We start from the raw sequence: 18,350 nt of genomic DNA, 5'->3' as shown, positions 1-18,350 counted from the left end.
AGAAGTGGTTCTAGTGGTGCCCCAGGGTTTTTGTAAACAATATGTATAAAAAAAATAAAAAAAATAAGAGAACCTTTGGATCGTACTCTTTCCGCTATTGCTCTCTCGATTACATGTGCCTTTGTGAAACCTGTTTGTTAGTCTTGCAGGGCTAACAAGCATGCTCTCACAAAAAGTAGCAGAATTTGCCATTGGTCAGGCTCTTTCAGCGTCTAGGTGAATATACCACTTCGATTTCCTCACCACAAGAAACATGCACGTTAAAGCGGTGAACTAGGCCAGACCATTGTGTTTGAGGTTCTGCTACAGCAAGTGCATTCTCTTATTCTACTCAGTCTTTCACAATCAGTTTGCCACAGATGCCCACTTCCAATACGGAAATCTACATGCCTATGGAACAAGAATGCATTTGACAGTATGACACACTGGGTGCAAAGTGATATTCTTCTCCGAGTTGCACAACCTACTGACAGACGGAGATTAGTAACGGTATCGTCTACTGTCTCTTTAAATTCTACATTATGTTCATGTTTTTTTAGACTTCCATCAGCAGAGAATTTCAAAAGTTCACCCTGACATTAATATGATGTTTACATAATAGTGTGCATTTAGAGGTTGTGTGGAATCATCCAAATTAGCATGAATACAATTAACTTCTTACCTAAAATGTTAAAAATACTTATAGCTTAGCACGTTGAGATGTAAATGATACCACAAGCATGATTTTCAGCATGAAATGACATAAAACAACCATGTAAGACTTTTGATAAGATTATTCTTTCACTGTGTCAAATACATGCATTGGTAGTGGCCAATTATACCTATAAATTATATGCTTTAAAAAGTGCAAAAATATTTGAATTTAAAATTCTGAAACCAGATTATAATAACTTCCACATCACCTTGGCAACCTAAAATTCGCAAACAAGGGTCAGAATGTTCTAACAGGCATCAACACTCCTGTCTGGGTAGCCAGTTTTTCTCAATACATACCATCTATTTATAATCTCAGATCAATGTTCTGCTCCTAATGTTCCTGAACCATTGTGCTCTAATTTATTTTGCCTTCCCAAGCCCTGCTCATGATTTATGTTTTCCCATTCTACTTGGGGACAAATCTTTGCTTTATTGGGTATCCCTACAAAAGACAATGTCGGCATTTCCCAGTCTTACTTAATTTCTGGTATTCAGTCCTCTTGCCCAACTGATTTATTTTGAACCTGCAAATTCAGTCATAGGAAGCCGGTACACTCGATTTTCCACTACTGCCAATTAAGAGAACTCAATGGAGATGTGCATTCACATTTCCACCAACTTTTAGATAACATGACAATAAGGACAATATGGAAAAAAACGTGGAAGTAATGCAAACAAACATTATGCAAGTGTGTGTGCGGGTTATTCATGATTTTTGCCCCATTGTGTAAACACACACAACCACACACACACATGCAACACCTGTCTCGAATTTCATTTGCAGATGGGCCCTATAGCAGACAGTTTTTAGACAAGGCTCTAAGTTAGTCCATTAGTTATGACTTAACTTACTACCTGACTGCCTGTTGCTAGAAGTTTAGTTTGTTTTCTCTATTGTTCTTATAATTAATTATCTGTACGGATACACTACTGCTCCATTCTGAAGAAGCACTGCAGTGCAGTTGATATCTTTCGCAAAAAAAACTCGCTCTGTTTGCCCCACCTGCTTTTATACCATCTGTCAAGATATAGGTAGACACTTCCACTCATATGATCATTTGTTTTGATGCCACAAAAGTGGAAAAATCTACAAAGAGAGTAAAAAAAGAAGCAATATGAACAACTTTGACAAACAGGAAATGATCATGGTTAGGGTAGATGAAAGGAATGAGGGGGATGAGCATATAATTAGAATTAAGGATAGAGTAAGGTAAAGTGTTTAAACTTGGATTAGGGTTAGCATTAGTTCTTAGGCATTACATCTAAGCTTAAAAATGGGTAAGGGCATGGGAAAGGGTTTTAAACAGTGGGGCTGTGCATGGACGTAATTTAGGGGTTGCCAGGGGCTGCTGCTGCGACCCCTGGCTTGATCTTGCATCCCCCAGCACTGTCTTTGCGACCCCTGGCCTCGGAGGTGGCAAACTCAGTGGCAGGACCACAGGGGCTGCTGGTCCATTGCTTAGGTTTCCACTCTCTGATTTCTCTCGAATGTTTATTGCACTATTAGTGAATAATGTCTCATTATTGACTGTTAGTGAATTTAAAAAGAGAGAGTACAAAGCCCTCACTGATAACACTATTAGTGTAAGTAAAAAATGGAGTACAATGAGCTGGGACATAAACTTCCCTGCAAGCCAACCGAGGCAAAAAATGTTTTTAAATGTATGTTGTGTGCTTGCTTCGATGTGATTGTGTGTCTACATGAGAGAGAGTGTATGTGTTTATGTGTAACTATATGTGTGTGAGTGAAACTGAAGGTCAAAAGGCATGTGATGTCACTTCCGCTATCCCTGGCATTTTGGTGAATTTACATTCATGTGTATGTGGGTAGGTGCAGAGTTAGGGTAAATTATAAGCATAAGAATGTAGTGCAGGGAAGTGTTAAATTTCAGAAGTCCAAAGCCTCTGGTAAGGCACCAGGATATAGGATTGTAGTTAGAAGTAAATAGAAATGTATGTAGGGACAGTTAAGATAAGAGCATGTTTCGTGATTTAATGGGGAAAAATAGTAGCAATATTTAATTGCCTCAATTAATGTTTTCTCACATTTAAACTTTAGGCTTTCTCATTACAAGATTCTCATTTTAGGTTTTCTCACGTTTTCTCGCGCTTTCAATCTAGATTCATGAGTGCATTCATGCTTAGAATAAAGATGCTTATTTGGCGTACTTGATAAATCTTTGTCTTCTTGGTATCCCATTTATTACCTGGTCTTGAAGACAACTCCCCACCCAATGTCTAACCTCTGTTGCCTCTTTCCACTCTTTGTGTTACATTGATGCATACAACACTATCAAGACACACATCCGTTCCCCATAATTCAACTAACACGTTACAAAATGCAAATGATTATGTCCCCATATTTAAACATATTTAAATAGATGTAATTCTGTCATAGCTGTACAATCAAACTAGCTTACCTTAGCAGGCTGACTTGGTGTCATGAGAGGATCACAAAGACAAGTTTAAGTCATGTTTGGACCTGAGTCACTTGCAGGAACATGGGTCAAGACAGAGACCAACTAATTTCTCCTAAAAGGTGAACTTAAATATAATCCTTTGGGAGCACCTCATCAGCAATCATCAAATGGGAATAAACATAGGAGTCTCATTGAACACAACTCAAATGCTAATATATCCCTTATGCTTTTGTTTTGCACTGTTTCTGTCAGCTTAGAGGAGCAGACACCTCAAAACATCCAGAAGATTACAACTACATGACATTCAGGACCATCTGTAGATCTAGGAAGCAGTGGTCTCTGTGGTAGAAAGAGATAAGCCTACACAATCAATCTTCCACTTGCTGCTTCAGAAAGTGGAAAGTTGATTGTGTCTCCAGTGTAGAAGATGGGTTAACAGTACAAAAGATAGCCCTTGGAAACATCAGCAGATAAGAAACAAACAGCTACATACTTTGGTAACGTTTGACATTTTGTCAGTAACAATGAAGACTTCTCCAATGCAAGACCAAGACTATAAATGAATTATTAGACAAAAGAAAGTAATCACATAAAAACTTTAAATCAATTACTAGACACTAGAAAGTAATTACAGATTGCTCTTATTTCATGTACAGCCCACGTTGAAGGAATAGAGGCCATCACAGTGTGTAATGCATTCTACAAAAAGTATTTCTTAACTATTGCAGAATAGGTGAAAAGAAGGCTTCAGGATGTGACCACATATGTGGGTATATTGACTAATATGTCCACGGCTCTGGCACTTTTCATTTTGTATGAGCAATTCTATTAACTATTGGAAAACTTTTCTTATTGAAAAGGGTCATTAATTGTGAGGTTTGAATGCATAATTACATATTTTATATATCTACGTAATCCAGTACCTAATCTGTGCCGGTGCTTGGCTCTGGGATGTATTTTTAAACACTGGCACTTGTTTATGAGATGACATCACATGGTGGTGCTCTCAACTTATTTTTTTTAGCAAAGCACAAGTGTTTTGCAATTTCATGTATTAAAAATGATACAACTCGCATTTCCAGGTCAGGCAGAGTTTGATGCATTATTCAAAAAGGACTTGTTTAAGTGTGATGATTGACTGTTGGGTAATGGTAGCACTGCCTTTCACTGAAGTGGCAGGAAGTGTGGGGTTGACTGCAGCGGACTACCTTGGGCCCTAGCACTTTTATTTTTTACAAACTAAGACCTGATGTGATTTGATTCATTCTGTTACATTTTCGAAATACTTTTATTTTCATGCTTGTAATACCTGGGTCGTTTAAAATAGAGTGAGTGGCAAGGATGAAAACCCAGGTATAATTATACAACTGCAACATTGGCTAGTCAAACACTGCAACATTGGCAAGGTCTGTACCCCACTAAGTTGTTAAAATGTGTACCAAGATATTTACTGAATAGCTTTCATAGTAAGGGATCCTGGGGAACTGTGCTGTCCAGACTTACACCAAAAAGCCACCGACAGTGGCATATGTACACATTTTATTAATGTACACAAAATGTGAAAACTAGCTTCCTACTCCATTGATAATGCTTTCAAACCACTGTTGTTCTTTCCTGATGATTACTTTACTAGACGTTATTGCACTTCTGAGGTAGTACTTGTAATTATAGTGCCATTTCTTATGTTCCCAAATGGCAGTGTTAAAGGAGCCTTCTCAAACCTGCGTGAAAAGTATACTTGTCATCAGCCTGGGGCAGCTAATTCATTGAGAAGCTAAAAGCACCCAGATTTGATCCTAAAATGATGAAGTCTTTAAATACTGCAAGGGTAAGAAGATTAAAAGGTTTAAAACATTAACCCTCATCAAATGCAAACATTTAAAAAATGACAATCATACTTCACTAAAAACAAAAATTAGGAAGAATTGAAGCCGAAATTGAAAGATGGAATAAAAGAGAAAAGAAACTGAACAACTAACGATTCAATCATGCCTTGTGCTGTTGCTTGTTAATAATTCTATATAAACTAGAAGCTTTTGCACTGTTACTTGTAGTGATTTCTACGACACTCAACAATAAAAACTCCCTGAATATCTTCAACAGCACTCAAATAAATAGTTGAATTGTTTCGCATTCTTTTATTGCTCACTGTGTTACCAGAATCTCCCCTAAGCAAAAAGGATACTACGATATATTATTACTACAATAGATTATAAAGGAAATTATCAAATTATCACAATAATTTCACGTTTGAAATATGTTTTGCTAAAAAAAATGTGAAGGCTTTATAATCAGTAGAGATATACAAATCCCATTTATATAGTTGTTGTTTCAGAATTTGGATTTTTTGTGTGAGAGCATGGTATGAAGATAGTGTTCATGCAGTGGCTTTAGATTGATTTCACTGGGGAAATAACAACCTGAATTCAACGACAATGTGGATCAATAGAGAGGAAAAGCAGAAACTAAGAAATAAATAGCTGCCACCACACTGCTTGCCCAATGAGCACTAACCATGTAAAACAATCAGTATGGACAAGAGGGAGATTTGTCTAAGTGTCATTATAATTCCAGTCCAAGAGACTGAATGTGCCTTCTCGAGTATTACTTTCATCCAGGATAGTGGTTTCATAGATGAAGGATTCGATCTATTGAAAAGCACTCTGGCATCACCAATACATTTCATTGAGGCTTATACAAATTTAGTCATGAAAGTCTTTGGCCACATCGGAAGCAGGTGTTTTGAATTGAATGATGCTGAAGCTTGTTGTCTAATATCACTGTCTGTCATCTAGTCAAAGACATGACTTGGTAAATGGGGTACTAATTCACAAATATATTTGTGCACCTAATTTCAAAGGTGGTACTCAATTAAATGTATTGAGAGTGCAGACTCCTATTCCTGATTCACATGATCAGGACTTGGAGAAATTTACTATCATAAAGGGGACTGTGAATAAGGAAATTCTGCCACTGTGGTGAAATTTCTACTTTCACATAATTAGGGGTAGTGGCAAGGTAGAGTCCATCTGAAGGCGGTTTAACCCGAAAAATTGGGTGAACTTCCACACACACCTAAATGTGTGAATATTCCAATAGTCTCTGCCATGCAAAAGCTTGAACGTTTACTCTGATTAAGGACAGGAGTAACAATAGTGCCTCCACAGTAGAACAGAGGAAGCAACACCCAAAAAATGAATGGGAGGGCAGGAAAATCGCAATTCCTCCACTGTGTAAAATGTGTTCCTTGTGTGCAAAAAAGTAAACATGTTACTTCACATTGTCATAACATCTGGTATAAATGCTAGGCATGAAAGCTGTACCAGAATATCATGACTGCTATAGTTTTCCAGTAGTACGTTTGGTCTTCTTTGAGAGTCCAAAGTCAGGAATTTTCTCCAAACATACTGTAGTTTGTGAATCATTCATCCTGCTCCTCATTTTCTCCTGAATGAATCTTTAATATTAGGAATGTATATGCTATCATTAAAGCTCGCTTTCCATTCCTCAAATGACATCACTATATAGTATCTTGACAATGATACATATTCACCTACATAAAGTATAAGGAGCTCAGTGATTGATGGAAGGAACTTTAGTATTTATTTTATTCAGGGTTTTCCATCTCTCAAAATGTTGGTATCTAGTTCCACTACTGAGCTTTTAGAGGTGGGATCTAGGCACTGAATTCAGCAGTTGTATAGGTGCATATTTAAATAGTAGACCCCATACACCTGACTTCAGAACAAGCAACTTTGCACCCAGGTGACATCTGTTGTTTTCTCCACCCACATGTCCAGTTCCTCATTGATTCAATGCATGCATAAACATTTAGCAGCTGCATATTTCTTTTACATTTGACACAGGGTCTTGTAGCAGGAACTCAAAACGTGTGTGATGTAAGCAGTAAAGAGAAATGCCATAGCCACTGAAGATAAGACATGCGTCATTTCTTACTTAAAGCCCCATCCTGTACCCCCAAGCACAATAGCAGCTACGAGGATGGCTCCAGCGATGGAGCCTATTATAAGGTTGGTGGCACTAGGACCTGCGACAAAGGATTATGGGAAGAAAGACATCAGAACCAACCACTACAATAACAAGGGAAAGTTTTAAAAGCCATTGCAGAACAACTGAAAATCCCACCACCCTTCATCCCTCCCGCCAATGATATATCAAATCAAACATTTCTAAGAGGATTATTTCTATATATGACAGCTTCTCACTGCATTATATACTAATTTCCCTTAGGAACATTTTCTCTACCCATGATAGAAATTGGTAACAGAAGCATTGACTTGAATGCCTAAATTCACTAGCTGTTGTAGAACACATTGTGCAGTAAACATTGGATCAGGTATCAAATAAATTTACAACATTCAAGTGCTTTAGAATGAACACAACGTAGACAATTATATTCAGGCACATCTCACATAAAGTTGCTGAAACTGTTTGGTGTCATTTTCCCTTGATTTGTTTCCAGTCCCAAGTCAGTTCCAATGTTTATTTGGGTTCAGTATGTCACATAAAGCCCATGTGTGCTAGGGGAAGTACCATAGTCAGTCAGTGAGGCAGGTACTACAGAAAAAACGGAACAGCTCTGGAGCAGTAGAGAAACAGTGGATTTGCCACTGAGGAATTATACATATCATACCATATCTTTGCCATCCTCATACAGCAAATAAATCCAAACAGTGAGATGGAGTCAAAGAAAACATTGTTCATGACTGATTTTACCTTCTTCATGCAAATATTTTTGGTGTGGAGTATATGAGTCAGAAGTGGGAATGAAGAACTGTCTTCTGACTACTGAACACTTGAAAAGGATAACCAACATGAATGCACAAGGGTGTATTTGGGTAACCTCCTGCTATTTTTGAAATCTGAAACTTCATTTTAGTACAGAAATACTTATATTTCCAAATTAATCAACCCTTCTGTGTGGCCTATAACTTTGACTCCCCAGGACCAGTCATACCTAATGTTATCCACCATATCTTGGACTATCCATATTCTTATAAACGTTGTTGTAGATAGACAATGAGGTGTTAGTTTATGTATAAATTCAAACTTAGATAATTTCTCATTGTATACCCTCCCTATACAAACAGCAGAAAAGGAGCTATGCAAATGTAACATTTTTCAGAGTAAAATAACGTTTTACAGTTTTAAAATTCTGCTTAGCATTCTAGACTTCTTTCCTTTCATTTCCCATATTTTCAAAACTTAATATATGCATTCTGTATCATTAAGAAAGCAAAACGTTTTGGCTTCTGAGTACCTGAAATAGAGGTAACCCTAGGACCTGCATTAGATTGGTGAAAATCACTTGTAAAAAAAACTGTGGCCATACACCATAGTCTACAAAAGGATCCCATCTATGGAGCTACAGAACGGACAAGCTGCATTGCATATTTTAACTAGATAGCTTGAAACAGAAGAAGACAGCTAGGTCTAAAAGGCATGGACAGTGAATACAGAGTTTCTTTTGAAGAACCCATCCTGAAAACTAACTAGCAATGTCATAACTAGCACCAAGTTCATATCCATACTTCACCTTAAAAACGAAATCTCAAGATGTATTCAAATTCACAGTAAAACACATATGTTGCAGAGGAAGAATATATGCGTTATGACATAAGTAGAATATTGCCTTATGGCTAACAGCTGCTGTCTCAACTGAAGTGCTGCCACTCTGTGTCTGGGGATAGATCTTTATCTGTTCCTTGCATTCAAAGATAAGGCATATTTACTAAAACATCCAGTGTGCAAGCTGGGCAGAGTATTCTCAAAAGAAATTTAGATTTATAAACAATATTACATTTTGCTCACAAAATCCTGAACTATTTAAAATGTTGAGGATGTCAATTAAATATAAAGATTATTCCCTTTTGGCTAAGAACTTTGATTTGGTACCATCCGGATGGAAACCATTTGACTGAAGAGATTTAAGAGTAGCAGAATATATTCATCCCATTAACCCTGGAGGACAGAATCAGCCATTGTCAGTGCAAAATGTACTTTTGCTGTCTACTTTGCATATTCTGTTTCACTTTTGTTCTTCTCATGGATTGTAATCCCTTGCACTTTGTGTGTAAAATACCAATTATTTTGTATCCTCAACAGAATTTTATAAAAGAAAATGTATGTGGTTTTTCATAAAAGTATCATATGTTGGCCACAGAACAGCCCCAGTGGAGTCTGTATGTCCACAGTGTCAAGATTGTGACATGCATCACAGAAGGAATGCCACAGCACAATCTTGTGATATGTCTATTAATTAATGGAAATTATTTTTTATTAAAAAAACAAAGGAAACTAGCCATTGAAAATAAACATTAAGACGTTAATGAAGATTAGTCACAGGGATACATTCTCAGATGAAAAACTGATTGTTCGAAGCCATTAGGAGATGTTAGTACAACTGTGATAGGTCTATTAAGGAAAGCACAATATTATATATACTAGTGTACCAGGATCAAGTGATATAGTGCATTTCAGTGGTTAGGATGATGCTCTTCAAGTGAAATACTGTTTGACAGTCATTCATATAAAATGCATTTCACAACTCAGTGGGCACATTTTATTTGTTGTCACTTTAGATATGAACCGCTTGAGGGCACTGAAAACATTGAAACATTTATTTCATTAAGTGTAAACAATGAACTAAAGTAAATATACCAAAAGGGTATTTTGATGAATGCCCCACATTGTCCCAGACTGGAGAGGGTTTAACACGACATGAGCAAAAACCACATGACATGGACACGTTCAAACCACATAACAAAATACAGTCACCACATGACACAAAGCCAATGGGACAGTACAGAAAGAGAGAGAAAGAGGGGAGGCTCAGGTGCATACAGATACCTCACACACTATATCACCAGATAATGAAGCTCTGGAACTGAGAAAAAAGTGCTTACTCTATTCCCCACCCTGTGCCTCCAAAAATCACCCCCAGAGCCAGAATGGTCCCTGCCACTGCACCTATGAGCCGGTTGGTGGCCATGCTCACTGTGTGGAGGGAAAGGGGAAATCATTTTTTAAAGATAATGATCACATAGAGAAGAATACAGTAACTCTTCCAAGGGAAATTTGCAGCATACCATAAATCTTTTTGGGAAACAGCTTAAAAATGGAAAAACATATTGCATGTGAAAAACTAATTTTCTTGAATTTAAAAGTCTGAAACTCCCCACCTTTTATAGTGTATGGTATCCAGGCAAAATGTAACATTTACTATGTTATGTAGCTCTTCAAGACTATCATCATTTTTATAAGAGTACAAAGGAAGTGTTTTTTAACATTTAGATAAAAGGACAATATTCACAGTCCACACCATTTTGTGCAATACTCCAATGTCCCTATGTGTTTCCACAAATGCAATACTTATACACATGAAGTATGCACATTTTTCAACAAATGTATTTGATGGCACAACATTTTAAAATAGGGACCATTTTGTGCTGTTCACTGTAAATCTATGAAGGCATGCTAGAATTCATAAAATAGCAGAGACAGCACTTTGAAGATAATTAATCAGATGGTAAAGAGTAAAAGGAAAAACACAATTGTTTCTACTCTTATTAAAAAATGAGAATAAATTTGAACAAACCACTAGATGAGCACTGACTCTTTATACCCATGTATTGTACCTGCTTCATATCCTATAAAAAACAGGACTATGAGGCCTATGGTTTTAGACCTTTTTAACAAAGAGGGGAAACGGTATACTTTGCAGACCAGCACATACAGATGTTTATCACAGATGGAATGTCTTTGGTCCATGTGGCATACCTATACATTGTCAACAAATGCTACTATAACAGTACCCACTGAAAAAAGCTGTTTGTTAGCAGAAACATTAAAAATATTAACAGTAAACAAACTTGTCAGTAAAACACAAGTACAAAAATAGACATGTTATAGAAATTTATAAAGAAACAACACTCCTGACATTTATTTTTCTAAATATGGGTGATTTAAACAGTGCATTCTTAAAAGGAAGTGTGAAACATGAAACAAAATGGAATGCGTATCAAAGACCTAGAGACACCTGAATATGACTAACATGAAGTTGTGCTGGTTTAGTTTGTGCTCAGAGTGGTATTGAAAATGTTTCTGAATTGAAGTTTTAGCTTAATGCTAAAACCCTTCATGATTTATACGTACGTCTGGATAAAAGGAGCTTTATGTCAATAGACTGAGTCTTGGCTCTATTGAAGAGGACTACGGGCCTGATTACAACTTTGGCGGAGGGGGTTAATCCGTCCCAAATGTGACGGATATCCTGCCCATCGTATTACGAGTTCCATAGGATATAGTGGATTTGTAATATGGCGGGCGGGATATCCGTCACATTTGGGACAGATTAACCCCCTCCGCCAAAGTTGTAATCAGGCCCTAAATCTCTCATACCTCATGCTAGTCCCTATTTGTTTTACCATTCATTTTGTGCCTCATATGGAATGAATCTATTACATATTACAACTTATTATAGGCTGTGGGAAAATATTAATCACTGGAGCCTGCTCAAAGTACACCTTAAACACTATGGCCCTCATTATGACTTTGACGGTCTTTTCAGCAGACTGCCGAAGCAACAGGCATCAGAAGACCACCAGTGCTGGCGGTCTTCCGACCACCACATCACGAGTACTGAAGGATTTCTGCCACAATTTGGGAGGAAATCCTCCAGTAGTCATGCTGGCGGTTGGAGGTGCATGGGCGGTTCCACCACAAGCCCCACCCTGCCAAAAGGACTCCACCAGCCATATTACGACCTGTAATACGGCCTGGCGGTGTCCTGATGGCGGGGCGCTGCTGGTGGTGGAAGCATCTGTTCTCGTTCCCTGCCGACGACCCCCTCGTTGGACAAGGTAAGTTGATCGTCCAACAGGGGAGGGGGGTGGGAGGGTAGGGGGAGTTGTTTGGGTGTTGTCTGCATGTGTGAATGTACGTGTGTATGCATTTGTGTATAGGAGTTTGAATGCATGTATGTCAGTGTCTGTAAATGAGTGTACAAATGAGTGTTGCAGAGGCCAACCCGCCACACTAATAATGTGGCGGTCTTCACTGCCGGCCGCCATAATGAGGGCCAATATATGAACAGCACTTGATGGTCTTCAGGGTTTTTAGTGAATCAAAACTGTTGTGTGGGCATGATGTTTGGTGATGCATTTTTTGTGATCACTCTTCTGTTCTTGCACATTCACTTCTGGCATGAATTAGTAACGATAAAAGCACTGTTTAGACAGATTCATGTGACATGCTAGACTAATGGGTTGGTGTTCAGTGATTCTGATATACTGATTTTGTATTGCTGTTTCACTTTGCTCTGTCATGTTATTGACAGGAATAAACACATCAAAAAAACATATGCAATAGGAATAGCTCTGTCTCTCTCTCTCTCTTTATATATATATATATATATATTTCTCTATATGAAGGATATGAACTGTTAATGACAACAAGTCATTTTATTATTGTTGTCAAAATTTTAAAAAGCACAAACTGCTGCAAACATTGTGTAATGAAGTAATGAACACTCTGCTCTTGGCCACAGGGGGTGAAGGGTGAATCGGACCACACCTCCAAGGCAGACCGGTGGGAGGAGGCCGCCTACGACGCTCTGCACCTCCCGAAGGTGCATAAACTTGACATGCGCTTTCCGCTGCGCGCAACACTCTGCTCTTGGCCACAGGGGGCAAAGGGTGAATCAGACCACACCTCGAAGGAACACTGGCGGGATGATACCGCCTTTGATGCTCTGCAGCACCCGAAGGCGCATAAACTTGACATGCGCTTTCCGCTGGGCGCAACACTCTGCTCTTGGCCACAGGGGGCGAAGGGTGAATCGGACCACACCTCCCAGTCACACCGGCGGGAGGAGGCTGCCTACGAAGCTCGGCAGCGCCCGAAGGCACATAGACCAGACATAGGCGTAGACCGGGCCAAGAGTGGGCCCATCTGTGCCCGTCTGCGGGCAGATGTGGCTGGGCTGGGCCCACCCTCTTGCCTTCAGGACCCAGTAAGGTTTGATAAGGCTGTTCATAAAACGGTGTATGATTATAAAGATTGCAGAATAAGTATGTGAGACATATAAATGTAATATTATTGTTGCCTTATATTGGATGCTTGCCCCATTGTAGTTGCACTTGATTTATAGAAGTGGGTGTTAACACATACTGACGAAGTATGGGTAAGCGAAAAATCACAGCCCAAAAGGTAGATACTGAACCACACTGCTCTACAATTGACTCTTTTTTGGTGCGGGCGGTGGGAGTTATATCAAAGGAAATTGATCTTGCCGAAATGCGTCTATCTCTGGGAGCTGTTCAAGTGAAGGCACAGAGGGTCCCCCAAGACCAACAGACTTGGTAGCTGACACTAATTACACTATAGATCTAGAGGATATAAGGAACAGTGATGACCCTACAGGGAGCAAGAATAAAGCAACCGCTACCCCCATATCTGTTAATCATTCACCTGTTGTTACAAGGAGGAAAAGATGGAGAAAGGGGGCTGAAAGCGAGCTAGACCCTATAATGTCAGCTAATTCTGAACCCATTCAATGGAATCTTATGTCTGCCTTTAATGATCTATTAAAACCTCTTAGAGACAAATTGGATAAACTTGAAGGTGAGGTGGAGAAAATAATGACCATGTGCCACAAACTTTCTATGCCCTCGATGTCCCCTGTCCCCCAATTGATTGTTGCTCAGAATGTTGCACGAATTGACCCAGAACCATAGTTATACCTCAGGACAGATAGACTATAGGTGATATTGGTTCAGCTACAAATATTAGGAAGAGGCATAATACTATAGAAGAGCGAAGGACAGCTGTTGGCGATGGCCAACTTAGTAGACAGCGCACAATTATTAGCAAGAAGTCGCATGGCCAGATACCGGACGGCCCAAGATCAACTATAAAGCCACACAGCACCTAAATTGCCCCAGTCTAGTTACATTCTGAAGCCCACGGGCACTACGCAAGCCTCGCTGCAAGTGAGTGAGGATCCCACAACTGTTAATTTACCACCGGAGTGTTGCCCTTATGTAATTATCATGGTCAATGTTCCCCTTTTATGGCTAGGTCAGAATGAACCTCAAGGGACCCCTGAAGAATAAAGTACTGCATTGGCTGGTCCAAAACAATTTATGTACATTACATGATGCTCACCAGATTATTTTAACTCGAAGAGTATCCTGGGTGGGTCCCCTAGAGAAAGAGTGTGGGGAGATTGTATAATCATTAACTTTAGGAACCCCAGCCTTGTAAAGGACATTCTATCCAGGGTCAAATTCCACCCACACCATGTTAATACTCCATCATTGCTCCCGTTGGGTGCATTTTATTGACATTTACAACCCATACAATCAGGGTACCCCTGGTAAAACACTACTCTGAACCAACTAAAGATTTTACCAAAACTACCCAGTACCATTAAGTAATAGATATCAGGCTCTGAGTACACTCTCAGATAATGACTGACAAAGGTACAGGGGACATGAGGATAGTTTAAAGTGGGTGGGGTATTTTAGAACGATAACGTCTACTGAGCTTGGCATTGTCCCTACTGAGACCCAGAAGACAGAAGGATCGGACCCTGAGGTCTGCTTCAATAACCCCCACAGGGAATGAGTCGGACAATCCTTTAAGCACCAACAGTCAAATAGAAGCAAGGAATAATGGTAGAGAGTATAGTGGAATCACTGAAGAGTGCCATAACTTTGCAACATGGAATGTCCAAGGCCTACGTAGTAAGTTTGAGACAGAGAAATGGGGCAGTATTATCAATAACCTTGACCTGGAATGTATTTAAGAAACTTGGGGGGTTATTACAACTTTGGAGGAGGTGTTAATCCGTCCCAAAAGTTACGGTAAAGTGACGGATATACCACCAGCCGTATTACGAGTTCCATAGGATATAATGGACTCGTAATTCGGCTGGTGGTATATCCGTCACTTTACAGTCACTTTTGGGACGGATTAACACCTCCTCCAAAGTTGTAATAACCCCCTTGGTGTGTTTCCCAGGTGCATATGCTAGGATTTGCCTCACATTTCTTGCCAGCTACTCGTTCCCACTCTAGGAGGGCTAAGGGTGGGCTCCAAGTGCTTATTTCAAATAAACTCCCTTCTTTAAAGTGAGACCGGAGGTAGTTACGCTTATCCCCGGGCAGGTTAGAGCTGCAATGGAAGATACCACTAGGCAGGCGGAAAGTATTCTGGGTGAGGGCAGGGAGGGGGCAAGGACCTCCCCGCCAGGGCTAGGAGAAGAACAGACGGCCCTGGTGTTAGTTCAGACTCCAAACAATAGCCTGGCAGAAGTTCAAGATCACGTATCTAGGGCAGTAGTGCCGGAGCCCGTTCAGGCCACCTCGGGGACCCCCCCTTTATTGAGTACTTCATTGGAGGCTTTAATCTTGTCTATTTCTGAGGATGTTAAAAAGGGTTTTGCGAACTCGGAGGTAAATCAAGGGGAGATAAGAGAGGTGTGTGCCAATCTGGAAAAGAAAATTGATGGCGTAATGGTAAGAACAAAGGCCCTGGAGGAAGCTATGGGGGGTTTGAAGGAGGAGCTGATACAGCACAAGGTCGAGATTGAGACTTTGAGGAGGAGCGAACTGGCTCTAAAAAACAGGATGGAGCAGATGGAAAACTATTCAAGAAGGAATCATCTAAAATTGTTGAAGGTACCGGAAGGTGCGGAAGGAGGCGATCTTAAAACCTTTGTAGTGTCATTAATCAAATCAGCAGTGGATCTAGAGGAAACCGAGGATGATATTGGGAAAGATATTCAAAGAATTCACCGTGACCCCTTTAAGCCACGCACAAATAGCAGTAGACCTCGGAAAATTTTGATAAACTTTCTGTCCTACCAGATGAAAGAAAAGATTTTATCCAGAGCATTGAAATTGAAGTCTTTGAGAGCGAAGGATATTGTGTTCGAGGTCAGGTCTGACCTATCCAGGGCGACTATGGATAGGCAGTGGGAGCTGGGGAAACGCTTGGAGATTTTTAGATCATTGGGGGTTTCGGCCCAGTTGAAATTCCCAGCTTTCCTTAGAGTCATGTATAACAACAAAATGTACAACATTAGAGACATTAGCGAGGCGGATGAATTATTGGCTATGGTTAAAAGTGAGCAGGCTACTGAATAAGGCTGCGTGTAATGTACAATGGCAAAACTCTCCTGGGAACTTGGGGGCGCTCTAAAATTTGGATCAGTATGGTCCTTAGTTGGGGGGGGTTCTCTATGGGTGGGGGTAGGCGAGAGGGTAGTAGGGAGGGGGGCGGAGTGTGGGGGTTGGGGGGGAAAGGGGGGAGAAAGTAAAAAGTAAAGCCTCGTTCAGCCCAACTATTTGTTACTATTTAAGATTGATAGATGGCTAGTAGGGGAGGAGGTCAGAGGGTGCTGAATATGCCACTACAAATTTTGTCATGGAATGTCAATGGCTTACGGGTGCGAGGAAGAAGGGAACGAATATTACAGTACTTGAAGGACTCTATGGCACAAATTTTAGTTTTGCAGGAAACACATCTTACCAAGGCGGAGTGTACTAATTTAATACAAAAATTAAGATGGGTGCGAGCATTCGCATGCACAGAACACAGCTATCATAATAAAGGAGTGGTAATTTTAGTTAAACATGTACAGCAGGGCGGTGTAGCAATTTTGGAGTCTAAATCAGATTTAGCAGGGCGATGTGTAATAGTAAAAACGCAATTTGGAGGTCGGAATTTGATATTAGCAGGATACTATGGGCCCAATCACGACGATATAGAACCCTTAAAGCAGCTTTTCTCTCAGCTTTTGGAATTTTCAGATCCGGTTATTTTGATGGGTGATTTTAACGTAGTACTAGATAATGAGTTAGACAGGCATAACTCTAAATCACGAGGTACTCCTAAGTCGCAACAGTATTTAAGGACGATGATGAAGGAATTGGGTCTATGCGACATTTGGAGGCTGAGGGTGGGGGAATAGTAGGGATTTCTCTTTCTTTAATAAGAAATACAGACACGCTTCGCGAATTGATTATTTTTTATTGGACATGCGTTTGAGAGAGGAGGTGGAGAATATTGCGTATCTGCCTTCGCATTTATCAGATCATTCTGCGGTGCAGTTAAATTTGTGCTTTCGTCAGACAAGTTCTAGTGGTCGGTGGACGATTGATCGAACTCTGCAACTAGATCAAGAGGTGTTGTTAAACTTGCGTAAGGAAGCTGAATTCTTTTTTAGTGTAAATATGGGCTCCGCCCCTCTATCTGTAGTATGGGACACGTTTAAAGCAGTCATTCGCGGGGAATTAAGGAGTTATTCCATCCAGAAACATAAACGGTATAAGGAAGAGATTTATGTATTGGAGCAGGAAATGCGAAAATGTAAAGCTAAAATAATCGAGGCAGGGGAGACGGCAACGGTGAGGTCCAGCTGGGAGAGGCTGAGAAGTCAGATGGAAAAGGTACTACAGGGAAGAATTCAAAGCAAATGGGAAGCAAGCAAGTTGGCCCATTTCGAGTACGGGGAAAATGCCGGGAAGTTGTTAGCCTGGAAAGGCAAAGCGGACCGTGTCAGGAATTATATTAAGGAGGTTGAAGCGGAGCACTCAGGTGAAAAAACAATAGAAGGGACGGCAATAGAATCGGCTTTTCGGAATTTCTTTTCGCAACTGTATTCCGAGAAGTTGGAGGTGGATGAAGGTATGATAACAGATTGGTTAGGGGCTGATGCATTCCCTGGTTTATCGCGGCAGGAGAACGAAGTATTGAACGCCCCAATAACAGCCGATGAAATTAGGAGAATCCTGACTAGTAGTAAATCGGGAAAAGCGCCAGGCCCGGATGGAAGAGTTTCATATTACTGCAAAACAAGCACAGGTACACAGAACAAATGGGGTAAGACTGAAATGGAAAGACGTAGATCCGGCAGATCTCTTACAGAAGATTGTATAAGGCTGCTCATCTGAAACTGAATACTGTCTACAAGAGGAAATAGAACCCCCACAGTTGCTCAGTAGTTTTAGTACAGTTATATCCTACATTAAGAGTCTTCTGACATATTACCTTCAATATAGGCAGACCATGCAGAATAAAGGGTGGTTTGACCATGATTGCACTAAAAAAAGGAGGGGGCTCAAACTAGCCCTTCATATAACACCTAGAGACCCATTAGAAATCAGGTCATTGCGGGCAAAATACAGGAAAGCCTTCGAGTGAAGA

At 40.1% G+C, this 18,350-nt stretch overlaps 1 protein-coding gene across 1 annotated transcript in view; it reads right to left on the bottom strand.

Annotated features, from left to right (window-relative positions):
* The window catches only part of ADAM23 (ADAM metallopeptidase domain 23), an 842,294-nt gene that overhangs the window by 23,233 nt on the left and 800,711 nt on the right, over positions 1-18,350 (bottom strand). The window contains exon 25 of the mRNA XM_069225976.1: positions 7,074-7,164. Within this exon, the coding sequence (XP_069082077.1) occupies positions 7,074-7,164 (91 nt within the window). The remainder of the gene's footprint in view (positions 1-7,073; positions 7,165-18,350) is intronic.

This window comes from Pleurodeles waltl, chromosome 3_1 (assembly GCF_031143425.1).
Source record: "Pleurodeles waltl isolate 20211129_DDA chromosome 3_1, aPleWal1.hap1.20221129, whole genome shotgun sequence".
NCBI lineage: Eukaryota > Metazoa > Chordata > Amphibia > Caudata > Salamandridae > Pleurodeles > Pleurodeles waltl.
The sequence above is the reverse complement of the archived record's forward strand: the minus strand, read 5'-3'. Positions and strand labels throughout refer to the sequence as shown.